Here is a 14,991-nt window from a genome sequence, read left to right as displayed (position 1 = left end):
ATTAAAGTCCTTAGTAGCAGTTTTGCAGCCACTAAATCATCTCAAAGGCTCCATTTTTCTTTTGTCTCCATCTTCCTGAGAAGAAACAGAGAATAGCTTTTCAAATGCACCAAGACCGATCATAAATGAATAGATGTAATTTAATCTCATAGCTACAAATTTAAACATTTTATTGTAACAGGTTGTTTGTCTGTGCATTGTTTTCCCACTGGAAAACACATTCTGCCCTCTTGAACCATGTGTCTCCAATAAGTGGCAGCAGGTGTGTGTAACTGCGGGGAACGGTCCCTCGTTAGGCCTTAACGAGTTCTTACCTGCTGTTTTTTTACAAGATATTATGGATTAGAGTCCAGCAAAATTTGTTCCCCTTACACATGTGACCCAGTCATGTCCACAACTATTCATTCAATAAACTGGCTGATATAGAGGATGAATAAAACATTTTTCTCTCTTAGGCCTGACCTCACACAATGAGTTTTTGAGGTCACAGAAGACACCTTGTTAAAGCCTTCGCTCTTGATTGGCTGAAAGCTTAGATGGATGTGACATTCTGTAAAATGTTCTTGTGGTTTACAAACCTGGGTTCCACTGAATAGTTTATCAGTGCCACATGAAGATGGCATTGGACTGCAGCGCTGCACTGACAACACCAATTAAAGTTAATAATGCACGTCGCCTTGAAGCATTCATGTCACTTTGTGAATGTGAATTTTGTCAGAACAAAGCTTAAAAGTTTTAGGTGCGAGGACGCTCGCAGATGTTCATTACAGTTGGAAAAAAAATTGCATAATTCCATTTTAAATGAAGAAATCAAAATATTGTGTCTGCTGCTTCATATAAAATGCACACACCACTTTAGTAAAGTAACACAGAGCAGTTTCCTGCTCCTCCGCCTTACTGGTTAGAAGTGGAATTACAACTGCCGTGAACAACCCTGCAGTAACCTGTTGTAGCTAGCGCTAACAACAAGCTAACACTCACATGAATCAACTAATACTAATATAAACCACCAAGTACAAGGATTTATACTATTGGACAAAAAATTATTACACACAAGTTAAGTCGCAACAAATCCAGGTCACCATCAGTCCATGATTTTGTAGCCACCTTTACCATTACTCTTCACTTTCACTTCCAGGCTCCACCATGATGCCAACAGAAAAGCAAACTTCTTCTTTTACTTCTTCTTGTGCTTTTAATTGATGATTGGCAAACTAAAAAAGCTAACTGTTAGCATAACAGCTAACAGCCATAAAGCGGGTAAAGAGCTCCCCCATAGGGCACCGATAATTGCCGTATATCGCCAGTAGAGGGTTGCAGAGTGGTGTCAAACTTTACACTGGTCAAGTTTCTAACCCAACCATAAATGAGATCAATGTTAAAGCTCTAGCTTAAAGTATACTTTAAGTATGTGTTTGCTAGTTCCAAGTTAGACTCCAGTTTGGCTTCAGAACCACTTTAATTCTTCAAGTCAGCATTTGAATGAGATGTTGGAGATTTTAGTTCATATTGAAATCAAAACATTAGACATCTGCATATTCATGATGTGAATTCAAAGTTCCACAACTTCCCAAAGATGCTGGGTTGAATTGAGATCTGGTTTGAGTGACAGATGATTGGATCTTTGTGACATGGAGCATCATCCTGGTGGAAGTAGCCATCATATGTGAGTCCACTGTGGTCATGAAGGGCTGCGCTCCAGAACTGTTTAACCCCCAATCTAGCCCCTTAATGCTGAGTGTCGAGCAGGGAGGCATTGGGACTCGTTAAAGTCTTCTGCATGATTCAATCAGGACTTGAACCCTGATATCCCAGTCCTTGGGTGGACACTCAACCACTAGGTCACTGAGACGTTTAAACTAGACTCAGTGGTACTAAGGGGTCCAAATTGGGTCTAAACAGGTATTCCCCATACCGTTGTCTCAACAATCTGAAACATTGATCCAAAGCGGAATGAACCCATGCTTTCATGTTGCTGACACCAAATGCTGACCCGATTATCTAAATATTGCAGTGGAAATCTAGACTCATCAAACTAGTAAATGGTATACCAGCCTCTTGTTGAGCAGCTCTGGCAATCCCGTGTGACTTTAGCCTTAAATTCCTGTTTCTGGCTAATAGGTGTGACACCAGGTGTGTTCTGCTGATGTAGTCCACAATGCTTCAAGGGTTGTTGTGGTTCACAGATGCTCATCTGCAGACCTTAGTTATAAAGAGGTTATTTTAGCTGCCACTGCTTTTCTCTAGCCAGTCTGCCCATTCTCCTCTGACCTCTGTCAGCAACAATACATGTTCATCCAAATAACTGTCACTCACTGTAAAATTTCACCTTTTCAGAACATTTTCTGTGAACTGTAGACATGGTTGTGCGTGAAAATCCCAGATCAACAGTTTTTGACAACACCATTCTGCCAGATTTCTTTATGGAGCACATAAGTGGGAGCATGTCACTCCGCTCCTGACAGCTTTGGACTGGCTACCGGTGAAGAGTTGCATCTCGTTCAAAATCCTTGTTCTTGTTCTTCAATCCCTGTCTGGATCAGCACCACCATATTTAGCCTCGCTGCTGGCCCGTTACGTCCCTGCAAGTTCGTTACGTTCGGGTCAGAGTGACCTTTTGGAGGTACCGCGATCAAAGCCTAAGTCTGGGGGCAATCGTGCCTTTGCGGTTCTGGGTCCTCGGCTTTGGAACCAACTCCCACAAGAAATCGTGCAGTCCACATCGCTGCCCGCTTTTAAAGCAAGACTTAATTAGATCTGTTTCTTAGTTGTTTCTATTCACATTTAAAAGTTTTTGATCACTATTCTTATATTGTTTTCAGCTCTTTTTTGGTTTTTAAATGTTTTTATTTCTGTATTTCATTATAGAGCTGTTGTATTGTGCTGCTTCTTTGCACTATGCTCAGCACCTTGGTCCCCCTTGAAAGGGGGTGGGAGGAGGCTTTATAAATAAAATGAACTTGATTCTAGATTTGAACTTCAGAAAGTCATCTTTGTCTAACTTAGACCTTAACAAGCAATTGAACAGGTGTGACAGCGAGTTTTTATGGTTTGCTCATTTGTTGCTTATACCGATGTTATTGTTGATCAGAGTGAAATGAAGAAGCTTTCGGTTTTACTCCACACTCCTTCCTTCTTTATTCTTTGTAAATTGAATTTTGAGTGCCGCCGTTCCCTCACTGAGGTGTTTGTTTCTTGCTACTATGAATGATTTGGGGGGAGCGAGGCTCGCTGTACTCCTGGCCTTATTATCTTCCACTGACAGCCCCATTACTCTAGTGAAGAAAAGATGAACGCCACCTGTCAGAGAACAGTTAATTGTGTCTGGACAATGTGGCGAGAGCAGACTTTTGCAATTGACTCCTCTTCCTGAGTATGTATCTGTAGAGATGCAGACAGGAGAGGATATCAGCTATGAAATGTGCAGAAAAGGGAACTAATGGAGTGCAAAAATGTACAGAAAAGGTTACAAGTTGAGGTGCCTTGCACAAAAACTCAATGACCTGGAGTGCATTACAGTCATTTTTCCTCCTGGTACTTTACTGATGACATCTATTTTGAACTTGAAACCAATTTTCATGTATTCCAAGCAAAATTTTCCTTTGATGTGCAGATAAATGGCTGTGAAGTGCAAGACCGAGAGAAAGCAGTTGCCTTGCTGTCAAGTGAAGAAGCAAGAAGCGTCACACTGCTGGTGACAAGGCCAGAAATCCAGGTAAACACACACACACACACCTGCGCAACCCCTTCTGCTCCGCCTTGACAACCTGTGTCATGTCAAATGAAATGAACTGCTTACTAAGAGCCGTTTGCTTTTCTTCCCTGTCGAGGTGATTGTTCGAAGTACCTGCACGCTCACACACACACACAAGTACAAAACAAGAGAGACAGGTCTTTGACAAGATCTTGTGATTACAGCTAGAGGAGGAGGAGGAGGAGGCTGGATGGCTGGTTGATGAGCAGCAGGAGCTTGCTGGGGAGCTGAAGATGGATATACTAGAAGAAAGGAGGAAGCAGAGAGAGTACAGCTTTCAGAGGCCAGATGAGGTGAGGGTCCATGCTTAGTGAAACAAATCAAAACAAGAGACATGAAATAGAGATAGCAGATGAAGCATGGTGCAGAGCTCTGAGTTTGATTTATGGAATCCTGGTCTTATCCCTAACAAAGGTATGAGGCCCAAGGAGAAACAAGCTTCTAAAAAATAATCCCACCATCTTAAACTGCAGAAAATTAAGTCTAATAAATTTGCCTACACATGTCAACAACACTCTTTCATCAGCACAAAAAGCTGATTTGGGGGTAATTTGCTCTTTAAATACCAGATCTCTTTCCCTCTGCGGCTTCAGGGTGATGACGATATGAATCCAGACACAGCAACGTGCTCCTCCAACAACCAGGACAGTGGGTTTGGGCGAAGCACAGACAGTCCAGAGTTCCAGCCCTTGTTGGCCAGAGTTCACAGGAGGAGCCCGGCCCAATGCCTGAGGGATCGATGGCGATCAGAACATCCGCATACAAGGCAAGGGATTGTTGGGTCACAAGAGAATGAAGGGGCAAGAACACATTCTTCAACGCAGGGCAGTGAAGGTGTTGTGAGTATTCGCAATGCCGGATGTGGAGTCATAGGTCTGGAGAACTGCTTTCAGCAGCTCCTGGAGCTTAAGTGCCAAATTCGCAATGGGGGTGAATGTGGGGTGTACTCCATACGACACAGCATCGAATGTAGCCTCACTGAACAAGGTGGAGGCGACAGAGATGATGACGATGATGAGGGTGCAGGGGGAGGGGTGGAGCACGAGCTGAGGCTGCTGAATGAAGAGCTGCGTAACATTGAGTTGGAATGTCAGAGCATCATGCAAGCCCATCAGCTCCATCAGTCCCACCAACAGGAGTACTCAGAGCCTACGCCCTGCTCACCAGGACTGAGCCTTAAAGATGGACACAGGCGGCTCGGAAGACTGGCCGACATCCGTGAGCACCCGGAGAGGTCAGACAGTGATAAGATCCGTGAGAAGGACAGCTCCAGTGCCTACAACACAGCAGAGAGTGCTAGGTCTACCCCAATAGGCATGGAGAGATCTCCTGAGCACTCCCTGCAGAGACACATCAGCATCACTAACCAAAAAAACCTCAGACTGACCCCCTCTGCCCCCTCTAATCCCATCCCTATCCCTGAGCCTCAAAGCACACCTAGAAGCTGCAGACTAGCAGATCCTGGTCCAGTTATCTCGAGCAGCCCAGATCAGAGCAATCCTTCCAGATCTGAGTCAGATCCAGCTTTGCCAGCAGATGATGAAAGGTGTGAAAAGAAGAGGAGGAGCAGAGAATCTAGGAGAGGGTTCCCCTACGGTTCTCCATCCACCTTACATGGCCAAGGAGGATCCAAACAGCTTCAGGTGCGTATGTTCAGAGACATAAGTGCTAATCGGCTTATGTGCATCTGTTTAACAGCCATGCTGCCATTATTGTGTGTTGCAGAGCTATATGCAGCTCCTGCAACAGCACTCGTCACTGGAGTACTCTCAGAGCCAGCTGAGTCTCCTCAGTGTTTGTCGAGATTCAGCGCACCGAAACGGACGTGCCGGAGAACCTCGTCTGGAGTGGAAGGTCAAAGTTCGCGCTGATGGGACACGGTACGTTGCACGGAGGCCTGCTCGTGACCGCATACTGAGGGAGCGAGCGCTAAGGATCAGGGAGGAGCGGAGCGGAGGCATGACTACGGATGACGATGCCATGAGTGAGATGAAGATGGGTCGCTACTGGAGCAAAGAGGAGAGGAAGCAGCATTTAGCAAGAGCCAAGGAGCAGAGAAGGAGGAGAGAGTTCATGCAGAAAAGTCGCCTTGAATGTCTAAAAGAGGGACCAGCGAGCGGAGCTGAGGGCAGGAAGGAGATCAATATCTTAGAGCTCAGTCACAAAAAGATGATGAAGAAACGAAACAAAAAGATTCTGGACAACTGGATGACCATCCAAGAACTGATGAGCCATGGAGCCAGAGTCCCAGAAGGGTCAAAAGTACACAATGCCTTCCTTTCTGTCACCACTGTGTAAACGACATGTTTAAAACCTGAAACGGACACAGAAATGTAAATGGTAGCATTCCCAAAGCAGCTTTGTATTGACCATTGGACCATCTGTACCACACCTGAGCCATCAAAACACAACGCAGTACCTTCAAGTTTTGGTGATGAAGTGGGAAATGGTAGCGTGTTGGTTCAACCAGGCTCAAATAAAAATAAAAGAACCAACACAACAACGTTTTGTATACTTCCTGTTTTCTCCATCTTTGTCATTCACGTTTCACTTGCCTTGTTTGAATTGGCATTTTTTTTATGCAGAAATAACTTTATTTTTTACACTTTGTATCTGAACCTTTTCAAAGGACGTTTTTACATTGAATGTCAACGGACTGTAAAGGATTTCATATAATGTCTTATTTATATTTGTATCACCAAGCTATTACTGTTGAGGTGAGACTATCTGATTGTACTATAGCTCATGCTGTACACCCGAGCAACGGGGAGACATCTGCTGGAGGCCAGCTCAATACAAAAACACGTCTTTTATTGTGTTACCGTGCGCTGAGACGTCTGGTAAATGTATAACACTTGCTTCAAAAAGGTTTTTTTAGAGATGTTTTACCTCAGTTTGCAGCCAAAACTCTGACTTGAATTACATGTTTTGTACAATAGCATTATCGACTAAATTTACATCTTTTTCTAAGCTTCAATCTGTGAATTATGTTAAAAATTGTAATCAAACTTTTATTTATATTGTTTATTGGTAATTGAATTTATTGTAAATTATGTTACCTTTTTTTATTTACACTACATCTAATCTGACCTGGGAAAGGCAACAGATTTCCTCAGACTATGTATCATATGTGCAGCCTTTCTCAGTAAAACTGCTGCTTTTTACTGTAAAGTTTACTGAAGAGGCCTCGAGTTTGGTACTTGTTGATGGTAATGTTTGTAATAAAAGATTATTAAAGAAAGAAAATGTCACCCTTTTTTTGACCGGAAAATGTTGGTTTGCCAACTCTGGGTCGAGAGAGAGGTCCTGCCTCGAGTGAAGGAGTTCAAGTATCTCGGGGTCTTGTTCACGAGTCAGGGAGGGAGGGAGCAGGAGATCGACAGGCGGATTGGGGTAGCGTCGGCAGTGCTGAACCGATCTGTTGTGGTGAAGAATGAAAAACTGAAAATGTCCATCCTGTCGAGTAGCAACGGTTGATTTTATTTCAGTCTGATTTCACCAAATTTTTTATTCAGGTCGTATTTTGAATTAGTCTTTGAGTGACTTTAATAACTATAATCGCTGATTAATTTAGCTATTTAAAATTAAATTGACTTTATTTTCCGCACCGAGCCCGGATCGCTATTCTAACACTCACTGGAAATCAAAGCAGCTTTCTTTGTGCCTTAATGTGATTTAGCCTGTCACTTTGGCTAACAGTATTCATGCACACGAGGGATGACTGACAGTGAGGTAAAGGTGCGAGGAGGAAATGCACGTCCGTGTTGTGATAGGAAGCATCAAAGCTGAGCTAAACTACCATTTGAAGTCTCCTCTCCCATGTCAGTCTGCAGGGTCTGTCCACAGCCCACTGAGCTGAGGAATTAATGAGACACTTCAAGATGGCATTCAATCACTGGGGCTTTTATGCATATTATTAAATCAGGTAAGCATTACACACAGTTCTCTCCGAGCCTCCCCGTTTCCCTGTACTGGGTGCATTGTATTTATCTGACAGCAAGCATCAGTAAAAACTATAAAATAATTGATTTCAATCAGCATAGAATTATAAGTTTATGCAAAGCAGGAATAAGTAAATAGCCTGACAAGACACCCTATATCATTTTGCTTCAGTTACCGGCTAGGCTAATAAGTGAATGCATTTCAATGCTAATCTTCTGTGGAAAATATATTTCTTAGGTTTTTTATGATAAAGACAAGCTTCTTCTAAATGCCGGTGGTGGTTCTCACTTTTCTGGTAATCCTAGCAGAATAAAACGTTTCTGGACTGGTTTGTTTCTGTGCAGACTTTTCATCAACAGAAAAATGTAGAATAATAAGCTTTAAAGGTGTGGTTCACTCATGTAATTGATAGATTTGCAGTGGTCTATAGTAGAAATGAATGCCTTGTAAGTCATACTCTGCAGAAACAAAGCTCCACTGCGCCTGTTTCAGGAACTAGAAGTGAGCCAGGTCAGAGTTGGGTCTCAGATGGCAGGACTATGAGTCTTATGTCCTGATACTAGTTTGCGTGCCCGTGCACATGCACAGATTCTACGAAGGGGTGTGGCATTGTAAAAGGTGCAATCGTTTGCCCAAGTCCCTTTTCATCAGGGCTGTGCCAACAGAGCTGGGGCTGAAACTTGCAAAGAGCATGACAGCGGTGGCACGCACATTTAGGAAGCCACTCGAGATGGTGGCGTTTATTTGAGGAATTATATATATATATATATATATATATATATATATATATATATATATATATATATATATATAATATTTAATGGCCATCGGTTGACTGATGTAGTTATCAAACTCAGTTCTGAAAAATCTCCGTTTACACTACGTTGTCAATGATGCTTATCACACACACACGCACGCACAGACACACACACACACACACACACACACACACACACACACACACACACAAGCACACGCACACACACTCGCACACACACTCGCAGAGGCTTTGCTTTTCCTCTGTGCAGCAGGAACATTTTCAGATGCAGATGGAGCACGGAACCGAGCCGGAACCACTAAGAATCCCGCACAGCGAACGTTTAAGAAGGTAATCCAAGGAAGTTGTAAATTGCATACAGCCTCTTCTGCCTTTGATTTTCATGCTTTGTACTTCAAACATCAGTGCTAAACTAAAGGCTTATTAGCTAAAAAGTTAGCTTAACAAATGAGTTGTCGGATCCTAGAAGACAGTTACAGGAACACGTCCTTTCAAAATAAGACAGGCTCAAACTGAGCTCTGGTGCTTACAACAGTTATCCTCGTTTGAATGCGGTGAAATGACCAGCTGTACCTCTGCGCTGTGAACCTGTTTCTGGCATCACAGACTACCATGTAAGCAACGTTAGTTATGACGCTAACAGCCCAGATGAAGATATCCAAGATCTGCCACATCAGGGCTGCAAGGCCACGGAGTCCCGGGAACAACATGGTAAATGGCCTGTATTTGATATAGCGCCTTCTAGAGTCCTGGAACCCCCCAAGGCGCTTTACAACACAATCAATCATTCACCCATTCACACACATTAACACACTGGTGGGGATGAGCTACAATGTAGCCACAGCTGCCCTGGGGCGCACTGACAGAGGTGAGGCTGCCGGGCACTGGCGCCACCGGTCCCTCCGACCACCACCAGCAGGCGACGTGGGTTAAGTGTCTTGCCCAAGGACACAACGACAGCGACAGACTGAGCGGGGCTCGAACCTGCAACCTTCCGATTTCGGGACGAGCACTTCACTCCTGTGCCACCATCGCCCTAGCCGTCACCATAGCAACGCAACATGACAACGTTTCCGGCTTCAGAGACGACCACGTTTATTTTAATTATATACAGGGAGTGCAGAATTATTAGGCAAGTTGTATTTTTGAGGAATAATTTTATTATTGAACAACAACCATGTTCTCAATGAACCCAAACAACTCATTAATATCAAAGCTGAATGTTTTTGGAAGTAGTTTTTAGTTTGTTTTTTGTTTTAGCTATTTTAGGGGATATCTGTGTGTGCAGGTGACTATTACTGTGCATAATTATTAGGCAACTTAACAAAAAACAAATATATACCCATTTCAATTATTTATTTTTACCAGTGAAACCAATATAACATCTCCACATTCCCAAATATACATTTCTGACATTCAAAAACAATACAAAAACGAATCAGCGACCAATATAGCCACCTTTCTTTACAAGGACACTCAAAAGCCTGCCATCCATGGATTCTGTCAGTGTTTTGATCTGTTCACCATCAACATTGCGTGCTGCAGCAACCACAGCCTCCCAGACACTGTTCAGAGAGGTGTACCGTTTTCCCTCCTTGTAAATCTCACATTTGATGATGGACCACAGGTTCTCAATGGGGTTCAGATCAGGTGAACAAGGAGGCCATGTCATTAGTTTTTCTTCTTTTATACCCTTTCTTGCCAGCCACGCTGTGGAGTACTTGGACACGTGTGATGGAGCATTGTCCTGCAGGAAAATCATGTTTTTCTTGAAGGATGCAGACTTCTTCTCGAACCACTGCTTGAAGAAGGTGTCTTCCAGAAACTGGCAGTAGGACTGGGAGTTGAGCTTGACTCCATCCTCAACCTGAAAAGGCCCCACAAGCTCATCTTTGATGATACCAGCCCAAACCAGTACTCCACCTCCACCTTGCTGGCGTCTGAGTCGGACTGGAGCTCTCTGCCCTTTACCAATCCAGCCACGGGCCCATCCATCTGGCCCATCAAGACTCACTCTCATTTCATCAGTCCATAAAACCTTAGAAAAATCAGTCTTGAGATATTTCTTGGCCCAGTCTTGACGTTTCAGCTTGTGTGTCTTGTTCAGTGGTGGTCGTCTTTCAGCCTTTCTTACCTTGGCCATGTCTCTTGAGTATTGCACACCTTGTGCTTTTGGGCACTCTAGTGATGTTGCAGCTCTAAAATATGGCCAAACTGGTGGCAAGTGGCATCTTGGCAGCTGCACGCTTGACTTTTCTCAGTTCATGGGCAGTTATTTTGCGCCTTGGTTTGTCCACACGCTTCTTGCGGTTTGTCCACACGCTTCTTGCGACCCTGTTGACTATTTTGAATGAAACGCTTGATTGTTCAATGATCACGCTTCAGAAGCTTTGCAATTTTAAGACTACTGCATCCCTCTGCAAGATATCTCACTATTTTTTACTTTTCTGAGCCTGTCAAGTCCTTCTTTTGACCCATTTTGCCAAAGGAAAGGAAGTTGCCTAATAATTATGCACACCTGATATAGGGTGTTGATGTCATTAGACCACACCCCTTCTCATTACAGAGATGCACATCACCTAATATGCTTAATTGGTAGTAGGCTTTCGAGCCTATACAGCTTGGAGTAAGGCAACATGCATGAAGAGGATGATGTGGACAAAATACGCATTGGCCCAATAATTCTGCACTCCCTGTAGATTTGGACATCTCACCACATCCCAACACGACTCTACAACTGACTTTGTTTTATATCTCTGGTTAAACAGAAAATCCACTCCTTTGGCACATGAATACTTTAAATGTTTTATAGACCTATTGTTCATTTAAAGGCCTACGTTTTATAAATAAAACTGAATTCAAAAGAAAATAGATACTGCTCAAATTTTGTTGATAGATAATGATGCTGCTTTATGCAGCTGGGTGTATTTTTAAACTCAGTAGTGAGCTAAATGATGAAATCTGGCGTTAATTTGATTGGTTAGTGCTAAATTTGCATGAAATATACTCATTTTTGATTAGCAGACTTTGCTAGGCGAGAGATAAAATGAGACAGTTTTATTTGCTAAGTCTGATTAAAGCACAACATATTAATATGAGCTGTAGAAATCGTTTAAAGTGGAACAGAATCATATGAACGGGGTCCTTTGCGAGATGAGAAAAGAGAAAAGGTCTGCCTGGTTGTATATTGATCTGGTGGAGGCTGCAGAGGACAAGCAGGAGAAACTACAGGCTTAGAAAGAGCATTGTCTTTCATGTGGCAATAAAAGGTGCAACAGGATATCCCATGAAAACAGGATGTGATGTAGTGTTGCATGCCGTATAGATTTATGGGAGAATAAGCAGGCCTGCGATGTGCAGTGAAATGTAAAATGGGTTTCTTCCTTGTTCATTTTGTCTGTATGCATCACTTTATTTCATTTAGATATTTTTTCTTGCTGAATATTAACACCTTACTAGATGTCAGAGGAAATTTGAACACGAGAGCAGATACTTTTAGCTGTAAAAAACATTTAAATCAAATGAGTGCCTTCTAAGTGAATGTTAAATTACCTTAAAATTGTTTCATTCATAATATACCCACATCCCAAAAGAAGCTATTAGGTACATTAAAAAAACGATCTTATTTCATCATATCACTAGAATGTTTTGTACTCAAAAGGTCTTGGCAAGAATGAGCCAAATTTAAGTCACTACGCAAATATTTGGAGAGGCTGCAAATGTAGCCCCTCAAAAAACGAAATGTGGAAAATTATTAGCACACAATCAGAATAGCACGTCTGTCATCTGGTGGCTATTAGTTAATGTATCATGATTGTGTAGGGCTCGGATCACATGACAACATTTTAAAATTGTTGATCAATTTTCAAAACCTGAGAGACCAGACACGAAGCGATAAATAAATTAAAAAAATTAAATAAATAAATACAACAGATGCACAACTTTTGGCCTGACTGTTTTTGGCCACACAGGAAATACAACAAATGGATTTCACAAGCAAACATTCTCAGGTTAGGTTCAAGATCAAACGTGACTTCGGAGTAGTCAAATCAACTTTATTCATATAGCGCTTTACTACAGCATTAAAGATCACCAAAGTGCTTAACAAAACAAAACAAATCCTCTAAAATAACAGCTACGTACTACAATGCTGAGAATGAGTTATGATAAAAGGCTCAAAATATATTAAATAAAAACTAAACATAAAAACCAATGCAAAACAAACACGCTCACACTCAATTAAAAGCAATGAATTATTAAAAGCCATTTAAAGCCAAACAATGAAGAAGACATCCTAATCTGAATTAGCAGCACATTCCACAACCTTGTGGCTGCTACTGAGAAAGCTCTGTCACCCCTGAACTTCCACTTCGCTCTCAGCACCTCCAGGCTGCTCAGCCAACCTCAGTGACCAAGACGGGAAGTGAGCAACCAAAAGCTCAGAAAGATACTGTGGGGCAAGGCCATGTAGAGCTTCAAACCCAATAAAAGCACCTAATACTGAACCCTGAAATCATAACGCAACCAATGCAACAAAGCCAAAATTAGGGTGATGTGATCCCTTTTCCTCAAACCTGTTAAGAGGCATACTGCTGAGTTCTGCACCATTTGAAGGAGACGTGAGACTGAGGGACACCAAGGTACAGTGAATTGAAATTGTAAAGTCGTGGCATTATAAACATGTGAATCATTGTCCCAAAATCTTGTTTTGAGAGCACATGCTTAACCTTGGCAATCCTTCTCAATTGATAAAAACTAGCTTTCGTCACAGCCTCAATTTGCTTGTCCAGAACAAGGTCACTGTTGAGCAGAACTCCCAGATTAGTTGCCAAAGGTTTCAGAAATGGAGGCAGTGGACCAAGGTCAGTTGAACATGGCCCACTAGACACACTCAGTGCGGTTGCATGCACACTGACTGGCATCTAAGTCAATCCAGGTCGATCTTATTGTAATAAGCTGGGAGTCTTTATCCTCGTTTACATGCGCATTAGAAAACCGGACTCTGAAAAAGAGTTTGTTCCGCTCCAGTACAGTAGGTAGTGATATGCCATATTTCATGTCGACATTCTTCTGGTTAGCTTATAGCAACACAAGCAGTAAATAGAGACTGGTGGGAGTGAAGCAGACGGAATTGAATCAAGATATGCACAATGGCTGAAGGAATGTACAACAATGCTGCAGCACAGTTTATTTGGTTCGGACTGTCCTGTTTCATGGTGTTATGCGTGTTGCTTTGTGACGAGGGTCTTCTCAGAAGAACGGACGTGAGTCTTTTTAGGGCAATACTTTGGTTTTCTGATGTGCATGTAAATGCACTGACTGGGACTAAAAGGCATAACCTTTTTCTTATCATCACTGAAGTGAGGTACGTTTGCCAACATACAAATTTTACCCTCATCAAGGCAGTTAAGGAGAGGATCTAAGTTATGAGGTAGGCCGCGTTTAATGGGAATGTAAACCTGGGTTTCATCTGCATACAAATGGAAAAACATTCACGTTTCCTAAAAATAGAATCCAAAGGCCGAAAATAAAAGGTAAACAACAAAGGGCCAAGCACCGATCCCATGAAAGAGGGGAATGAGCTGACGAGATGCCACCTAAAGTGACACTAAATGATCTCTCAGCCAAATAGGACACGAAACCAGTCCAGATCAACCCCTCAAACCCTAACAAAGTGCAAGTAACGTGAGTAAACAAACATGGTGGATAAAAAGATTCTCCCTGTTCTGTCACTTCCGTTTCTTATTGGCTTTGTTTGTCCTCAAAAGTGGGGCAAGACAATCCAACATTTTGAACACGCCTGATGATTTGTGATCTGATTGGTCCTAATGTCCTTCTGAGCAGAACAATGCCCACTTAAAGTAGCTTTCCAGAGTTTTCTCCTTTCAGAAATTATGTATTAGTTTTTAGATTCACATTACTGTGATATAACATGATTTTTTTTCTACTAAGCACGCCCCCTGCCCCCGCAGAGCTCCGTGCAATAGGAAACTGAGTGCTGACCAGAACTAACCAATAGCATTAGACTACCGCTTACATTCTTCAGATTTATGGAAGTACCTCAGCTGATGCAGAGTTGAAAATATAAATATTTGAAGATTTCAGAAGGGGAGAATTAGATAAAAAATTAGCATTATTATCTTGCTTTGTCATCTTTCATTAAAAACTTAGATTTTTTTCCCCACAAATACAAAAACACTAACTAGGGGTGTAACGGTTCACAGGGGAGTGTGAACCGTTTCTGTTCGGTCCATTTGCATACTGTTTTGGTTGATTTTTTCTGTTAAATAATGAATTTTTATTCGCGTGATTTAAGTGCAGCAGATAAAAGTTCCTAGGCGAGTTCCGCACGGACGCTGTATTGAGTGACGCATGATGGCTGCACGCACCCAATCTCCATTTAAAAAATGTGATCTGCAAATTCTGATCAACGCCTTTCAGGCCGAATCAAACCAGCTGGCCGTCGCTGCTCCTGTGGAGCCAGATGCTGAACGGAGCGTCACCCCTCCCTCCCATC

General features: G+C 42.4%; 1 protein-coding gene across 1 annotated transcript in view; it reads left to right on the top strand.

Moving 5' to 3' along the window:
- Positions 1 to 7,003, top strand: part of pdzrn4 (PDZ domain containing ring finger 4) — a 59,413-nt gene extending 52,410 nt beyond the window's left edge. The window contains exons 6-9 of the mRNA XM_015957762.3: positions 3,614 to 3,715; positions 3,919 to 4,047; positions 4,348 to 5,397; positions 5,480 to 7,003. Of these exons, the coding sequence (XP_015813248.3) occupies positions 3,614 to 3,715; positions 3,919 to 4,047; positions 4,348 to 5,397; positions 5,480 to 6,052 (1,854 nt within the window). The 3' untranslated portion in view covers positions 6,053 to 7,003. The remainder of the gene's footprint in view (positions 1 to 3,613; positions 3,716 to 3,918; positions 4,048 to 4,347; positions 5,398 to 5,479) is intronic.
- The last annotated feature ends 7,988 nt before the right edge of the window (positions 7,004 to 14,991 follow it).

The sequence above is a fragment of the Nothobranchius furzeri genome, chromosome 1 (assembly GCF_043380555.1).
Source record: "Nothobranchius furzeri strain GRZ-AD chromosome 1, NfurGRZ-RIMD1, whole genome shotgun sequence".
Lineage (NCBI taxonomy): Eukaryota > Metazoa > Chordata > Actinopteri > Cyprinodontiformes > Nothobranchiidae > Nothobranchius > Nothobranchius furzeri.
The sequence above is the reverse complement of the archived record's forward strand: the minus strand, read 5'-3'. Positions and strand labels throughout refer to the sequence as shown.